The sequence below is a fragment of the Uloborus diversus genome, chromosome 8 (assembly GCF_026930045.1).
Source record: "Uloborus diversus isolate 005 chromosome 8, Udiv.v.3.1, whole genome shotgun sequence".
NCBI lineage: Eukaryota > Metazoa > Arthropoda > Arachnida > Araneae > Uloboridae > Uloborus > Uloborus diversus.
In genome coordinates, this window is record NC_072738.1 from 116,829,832 (window position 1) to 116,838,221 (window position 8,390).

At 29.0% G+C, this 8,390-nt stretch overlaps 1 protein-coding gene across 1 annotated transcript in view; it reads right to left on the bottom strand.

The window, feature by feature from the left end:
- The window catches only part of LOC129227394 (eyes absent homolog 1-like), a 155,123-nt gene extending 147,544 nt beyond the window's left edge, over positions 1-7,579 (bottom strand). Inside the window, exon 1 of the mRNA XM_054861945.1 lies at positions 7,446-7,579. Within this exon, the coding sequence (XP_054717920.1) occupies positions 7,446-7,571 (126 nt within the window). The 5' untranslated portion in view covers positions 7,572-7,579. The remainder of the gene's footprint in view (positions 1-7,445) is intronic.
- Between the last annotated feature and the right edge of the window lie 811 nt (positions 7,580-8,390).

Below are 8,390 nucleotides of genomic sequence, written 5' to 3' on the forward strand. Positions count from 1 at the left end.
ATATTTCACGAGATTTAAATATTCGCGATTACAAGGAGTTAGAGAAAGTTGCAAAAATTAAAGCATTGCAAAAATAAGTGGTTTTAAAACAGATCACTCTCCCGTCCAGATTTTAAGAAACTAATTTTATTCAAACGTCAAACAACGTAGTAATTAAAATACGATAAGGATCAGTTTATATAGTAGAAAAAATATTGATGACTTTAATTTATAAATACAAATTCCTTTTCGGGCACTTTGTTATACATGCTTAAAATATTTGTAGAATATGTATTTCTGAGAAATATAGAATTTAACGATTTCAAATACTTGAATCAAACATCACTTAGGTATGTCCATAAAACTAGGGGCATCACAGTAAAAGAGAAACTTCATTGTATTAGTATTTTTTTTTCTTTCTTATGAGGTAAAAAAGACTGCATTTTTATAAAACTATGCAAAAATAGATATAACATATTTTTTGTAAGTTTTATTGGCGAATTTTGACAGCACTACCTTAGTGTCCATGTGTCGTTGTATAAGCGGTTTTAAAAGTTAATCTTTTTTTTCACTTAGGAAATTAATTGTTATGTCTGCAATCTTATTTTTTATTGAAATTAAGTTTACATAGGAAGTGATTAGACCAACAAAGAAACTTTAAACTGTTATAATTGTCTTGTAACAATTGTTTCTAAACTAGGCCTCATACTAATGTAAACTAATGTAACAACAAAAAACCAATGTTTATACAAAGTCATATTCTCTTCATTTACGATGGTATCTTTAACATTAATCCCTTAAATATTTAGAAATTGTTGAATTTAATTATTTAAAGCTTATTTAAAATATGTAACATCAGTGGCAGTAATATCAGTCACACTTCTCTTTTCGTCAATAAACCTCAAACAAATTGCACAAATGACATTGACTGCTGCAGAAAGGCGAAAAGTGAGGAGAAATAAATTAAGGAAAATACGAAAATTAGAAAAATTAAAACAAAGTAGAAGCTAAAAAAAAGCGGGTGATGAAAAATTAAAAATAATAATTTTAAAAAACCTAGCACAATTACCAAAGTTAGTTCAGAGTAAAACTAAAAAAAGAAATTAGGTGAAGAAGTAGAACAAGGGTAGAACAAATTTAAAGTATTGAAGTCTCAGGTTTAAATTAGCAGCTGCATTACCCCTCTTTAAAATAATGAAAGCTTGGTAAAATCTGTTGAGTCATTCAAAGAGGACTTTGTTGTATCTTCACAAAAGCAAACTGCAGCTGTAAAAAAATTTCTAGCATGAAATTTGACATACTCCTAGTTAAATAAATAAATAAATAAAGAATAAATACCTTTGTGCTGAAAAATTAAAATGTCAGTAATCCAACGTTATTAAGCACAAAACTTGCAAATGATTGCAGACACGTGTTTCGGTGTTACAAGGAACACCTTTTTCAATGCAAAGAAGTGTGAGCTTTTGGATGAAAAGTCATCCGAGAAAAGCAACACGGTGGAACAGGAGGTAGTATAAATATCAAAAAATAGAAATTAAACAAAACAAAAAAGATAAAATGACACATGGAGACAAAATTTATTATATAATTCCATCAGGAAAAAACCGTTAAGTAATAAATTTTAAAAGAAAACCCATAAACAATGCAAAAAGTCCAAAAATGAAACCACTCTGAATAAATTAGCAATAAATTTACCAGCGGGAAAAACTATGTATGGAAGCAATGTATCAAATGGAGAAATGCAGAAAAAAACAGAGTGAAGGATAAACATATTGGAATTAGTTAATCACAAAACGAAATAAGAAAGCAAAAAATGAAAAAATAAAAGTAAGAAATGTACGACGTTTACATAAAAATAATAGAAAATCTAAACCAATTTTAACAAAGGAGTCCACACAGAAGAAAAATAGGGAATTGCAGTAAGATCGTTAACTAAATTAGAACGGTTCCTCAGGATGTGAAAAGATTCCCAAAAATCAAGATCCAACGAATTGGGGCATTTTTGGATAATTTGATAAGAGCTAAAATCAAAAGAGTGATTCGATTCCCAACAGTGTTGAGCAATACTGGATTTATTCAGCTGTTGTTTTCTCAAAGCTCACACTTCTTTGCATTGAAAAAGGTGTTCCTTGTAACACCGAAACACGTGTCTGCAATCATTTGCAAGTTTTGTGCTTAATAACGTTGGATTACTGACATTTTAATACTCCTAGTTGTTCATGTATTACATTTGAATGAAAGTGCTACATCATCGATACAAAAGTATTTCTAAATGTCACAGCTTCATGCAAATTTCAGAGCTATCACCATCCGACTTGCACACACAGTCATGTTATAAAGAGTTATATTTGAGTAATACTTTTTTTAAAAAAATTCAGAAGCTGTAGCAGGTGTTTAGCAACAACCCCCTTTTTCTTACAGTAAAGGAGGGAATCACTTCTAGCAGCCCTGTTCCAAAATTGTTGACTGCAACTGGAGAACGGTTTCTTGAAGAATATGACAAAAAATTGCATTACGAGAAGTTACATGCATTGAAATTGAAAATTAGGAGTATTTAGTAACTGTCAAGAGTCAAGCAGTAAAACATTAGAAACAGCCTGTCAATGTGGATGAAATTTGTCATTCACATGAGAAAGGAGTAAAATATTTAGCGCACTAGATGTAGTAAAAGCAAGAGGACTTTTTATCTTATGAAATACATCAAAAATATAATTTTTAAAACTTTATAAATGTACTTTTCTTGAAATTTAAATACAATTTTACAATTTTAAACGAAACATATGCTAATTTTATTTTTGAGGAGAAATAATTTATAATTGCAGCAATTTATTGTAAATTTATTGTCATGGGTGTTAAATAATTTTTATACTTTCAGTTTTTTTATTTTTATTTTTCAATAAAAACGAAGTGTTTTCATTAAGTCTAAAATCTCTATTTTAAGGGGAAGAAATCTGTTTAGATTTTACGTTATTAGTTCGAAGAGAATTTCAAATTATATGTAAGTCACAATTTTCAATGTCTTTTCTGCGTAACATCAGTCACATTTTTTCATTCCCCTTTTCATACAAAAAAAAATTTCCTCAATTCTGAAATCAAGTGTGGGGGTAGTGATGTACCATATCATGATATTTTAGATGAATTTCAGAAGAGCAAAATTTAATTTCAAGACATTGCTGAATTTATAAGTTAAAAATTGAGTCAAATTGTAACGCCAGTCACCGTGAACTGACCCATTGCTAAAAGATTTGAAGTAGACTTAATAATTAAAAGGTAAAAGTAGGATGTATTTCTTGGATTTACCAAAATCTCACGGAATTTCAATGTAAGATAAAACTTTTCCTAGTATGTAAGATGATGAAATATTTTTATGAAGACTTTTGCCTCTTCATATTTTCAAATTATTCATAAAAACATTTTTTTCATGAAATTAAGCATATTTTTTTAAAAAATAGTAACCGTTCTTCTTATGGTGATTAACCTAAAACTGGATTTGTGTAAGAAGTATAGATTCTGAAAATAAACCATTAAAAAATTGTAATAACATTTTACAACAGGGATAGATTACAAATCAGTTTTAAAGAAGCAACTTAATATACGTATGAGTCTAGTTTTTGTGTTTTTCTGAAAATAAAAACATTTGTCTTTATTTTTCTTAAACGTATTAAACTCTATTGTTTGTTAATGGGTTGCTCTAGTCTGGATATGATCTAATTAAATGAAGGTATAATTAAATTCAGTAATCCTTAGCAAAAGAAAAATAATAATAATTATAAACTGTTAGTGTTTCGCTTTTTTTTAAAATAAAAAAAGGTGTAATATTTTGAAGTTTTAGTATTAAAACGTGTATTTTACTTTAAAGATAAGAAAATGCGTTCGCATTACGGATTAGAATTATTTTGCTACAGCAACTGTAGTTCAATTTGTATAGGAACTGGAAACAAAGTTTGAACTTCACTGCAATCAATGTATGAAACAATTTTTACAACTCATGTCAATTGAAAGTAGTTGCAATGGAGGAAGAATATTTCCTTGCTTACATAATGCTGACATTTATTATTATTTTCGAGTTATTTATTTTTGGGCAGTCTTATTTTTAAATAATTATAAAGTTTCAGAACATTTTTCTTTTCTTTTCGTTAATAAAAGAATAAGTAATTTGATGGTTAAATATTCAGAACATTAGTGTATTAATGTAAAGATTAAAGGTCCACAATTTGTTTACATTTATATACATATACAAACAAACTTAACCAACTTCTAAATACAAATACTTCGCACATCATAATAATAGGTGACCTTCCCGAGCAAATGGTGTTAAATAGTGATTTTTCTCAGGAAAAATACCCCAAAACAACTTCCCCTGAAAATTTCAATGGCGCAGTCTGCGCCATGACCCCCGCCTAGAGAAGGGGGGGGGGAGGCATCTCTGATTTTCATGACCTAAAGAATCAACTTATGAAGCAAATTTCTGGAAGTAAACAAACAGAAAACTTCAGGTGTAATGGGGGCATTACAAAAAGAAACACAAAAAAGTACGGTTATAGGCGTTTTTTATTTATTTATTTATTTTGCTTATTTATTTTGTAAAGTAAAGTCTTTACGAAATTCAAAAGCATCTCTCTTTCAAATAAACCACATGCACTTTTATATTCACTATGCAATATATCGGAAGATAAAAATTTTCGTCACCATAAATTTTAATAATAGCTGAAACACAATTTCATCCGAAAGGAAAAATGAAATAAAATATAAATCTCTTTCAAAACTTACTGTAGCCATCCTACCTTTTAATGAAGTTTTCTCCAAAATAATACACATTTATTAAATTAAAAGAGTGTAAACAAAATTCAACAGTTCACACAATTCAACGAAAAAATATAATCAAGACGAAACTCTTTTTCTACAGAAAAAAACGTAACTTTAAACCATAAATGTTTTTTCTTTTTTTTTTACATCTGAAATATGTTTAATGCATTAGCCAAATTAATTTTGATGCAAAGTCAACAGTCAATTCATTATATTTTTACTTTTTAATTATTTATTTTTCATGAACTCATTTATCATTATTGTTTGTTTTAATTTTCAGAATTATTTCTTTTAAAAAAAGGGCAATTGTTTGAGATTAAAGTGTCGCTTCATAACCACGACAGTATGAAAAATGAAATGTACGGTACTTTTGTATTTACAACGTCCTTATCAAGCTTTCACTTTAATTAAGTACTTTATGTGCTTCCGCAAGCATAAGGGCGAAGAAAGTAATTGCTGTGTCACAAAATTTACTCATTTAAGATCATATAAAGAATATTTTTAATTTTGAAGCACATATTTTGGTTAATTAAGAACCTTGGAAAGAAAATGTTATATACAGGGAGAGAAAAAAAAATGTCTTTATAACATAGACGTCATAAAATATGCTTTTGAAATTTTAGAAAATTAATCAAAAACGCTATTACATAACTGGATAATTTACAAAATAAAGGTTAACGTAGTAAAATAACTTCTTTAATAAAAAAAAATGTATGAGTTACAAAAAAAAGTATACAAAACTCTAAAAATAAATTTTTCCCATTCCTTCAGGAAACTGGATTTTTTTCTTTAATTTAGTAGTCTTTGTTTTTCGTCTCGTCTTTGTGTTGTTATTACTGCTTTTATGTTATTTAAGATTATTTTTTAGCCAATTATTTCGGTTTGTATTTCAAAATTCAAATCTACGTTCATGTTTTCATTTCGGCAAAACTATTCAAAACTCTAAAAGTTTTACTTCCTTACTCCTAAAACCTTAAACAATTTAACTTTTTTAGAAACATTTCCACTTTCTAACAATCGCCTGGAGCAGTATGGCCTATCTAGGCTCTTGCGCCATCAAGCCTAATGGAACAACCAACCAATCAAAAAGTGTCTTCTTCAAAAACAGAAAAACGGATTGAAAAATAAATTTAAAAAAAATAAGAAGAAGAAGAAATAAATGTTAGAAGCAACATGAAAGAGTTAATCTGCAGAATTGAACACATGAAACTGCATTTTCTAGCAACCATCAAGTTTTCCGAATTTTAAGTTGAGATTTAACAGTAAGAATTTCTTTTATGCGACCATTTATAATTCCAGTTACACAAATTTCAATTAGACTAATAACAACTTTGAAACGGTTAAAAAACAATAAAATATTTGAATCATTACTCATAAACAGAGCCCAGATTATATGCACTAAAAATCATGAAAATATTCATGCATATATGCCTTGAAAATGAGTTAAAACTTGTACTATAAGCCAGAAAATATGAGCAAAAAAGTAAAAAATATACACTTAAATTTTTTTACTCAAGCGAAAAAAGTTGTCACTTCTGAATTAAAAATAGCTTTTCTAGTTACTAAAGAAGTAAATTATTTAAGCAAACAACATAACATATTAAAGCAAATATTAACACAAAAAGTGGTATGCACATTAATTACTTTAACTGCAATAAATCCCAATATGATTTTCTTTTGTTAGAAGAAAATTCTTTCTTCACTTAATTTCGTTTCTAAAGGAGAAAATATTCCATAAACATCCACACAAATCTTTAAAGTAAAGAAAAATCATGTCGAAAACGCAGTAAGATTCATTTATTTTTAATACGTATTGTTTTTACGATTTATATGCACTAACGTCAAAGGGGTTAAAATATACAATCACATATGCATTTGCATACAAATACTCATAAATATTCTGTATTAAATATCAAAGTGTAAATGTAATTCATCCAGTTTCATTAAAGAATAGTTGCAAATTTGCTGAATCAATTTTTTTTTCTTCAAAAGTAGTGGGCGTTAAAGTGGAGATTACTGCTTTTTTATAATAAAAGTTCTGATTTGACTGAATGCATTCCAGTACTCATTGTCATTTCAAAAAAAAAAAAAACTTCTCACAAAGAAGATTGAATTCAGTTCAACGCTCAAGTCTTAAAGTAACTTTGGATAAAGATAGACATCAAAAAATCTTTCGTTTTAAAATTACATATTAAAGTGCCCTATAGCTGATACAAACAAAACGGTCTTTAAGTAAAACAACAAGAGTAAAATTTTCAAATAAGAGAAATGCTAAAAGCATTGACAATTTTCTAAAGTAATTTCTAATGAGTGTCTCTCCATTACGAAGAATGAAAAACTCATTTTAAATTATTTTAGAAATCTTGTAATGCTTTAAAAAAATGTTTTATTTAGGGTTGTCAGCTTTATGGCACGTTACCTTATGCTATATACTTCAGTTTGTAAGCGATATATAAGTTCATTAACAATATTAAACAAAAAATAAATAAATAAACAAATAATAGGCTAGCTTTATTAAACTGACTATTTTATGAGAATTATATTTAAGACTTATCTTTCATGACCATGAAGAATGTTATTCTAAATTGCTCTCATGCATAAATAAATAAATACAAATAATAAATACCAAAAGAATAAATAAATTATATTAATGATCTTACCGGAGAGTATGGTTTGCAACCCTCTAAATCCACCATTTTTGTTTGAAAACACAACATATCTTTGGGGCTCGTCAAGACGGAGGAATCGTCAGCCCACTGCTCTTCGTAGTCACCACGGTCCCTCATACGTCGTCACATACCCCCCTTATTTTATTTATTTTTATTTTCACTAATGGCAACAATATACACTCCCGACTTTCTCCAACTTCGGGCTGCGACGAGCAAGTGCAGAGCAAGAGCTGTCGCGTCGGAATGAACCGCGGAAAGGATACGGAAGGGGGCGGCCGCGGGAAAAGATCGTCTGCTACACAGCGGAGAGTTGTCGGTTGCGATTCGTGGAGGAAGTGGCCTAATGCAGAGGGGTGGGAGGGGTAGTCGAAATCGTCTGCCAAGCAAGGCTAATTTCTGTCGCCAAGTGGACTATATGGACGCTTGGTGGTACGCGTGACGTATCCGCAAGCAATCCTTTTTTCCAATTCTTTGAAACACACTTTCACACATTTCATTTCAGTGTTCTATTTTTCTTTGCTTTTCTTCTTAAGATTTTAAGGTAAATTTTTAAACAAAAATTGTTGAAATCAGAATTTCTCACTTTCAATCCTTTTTGGTAAGCGGACTGGTAAAAATTAGTAATTTCTTAACTGCTATCTGAAAATATGAACGTAGGGCCCTATCAAGACAAAATTATGCCCAGGTCCCCAAAACTACTGTGCAGGACCGTTCATTAATTAGACCCTAGTTGTTAGAAAAACAAACACACTTTTGTGAAAAAATCAGAGAAAGTTATGAAAAAGAATCGCAAAATCGACACTAGTTTAGGTATTCAAAAAAAAAAACACATAACAGTTAATAAATAAAATCACAATTTTGTCACCTTTCAAAGAAAAAATTATTGATTCTAGATCAATAACTCATGGTTTTATTGTAAAAAAACTAATGTACATC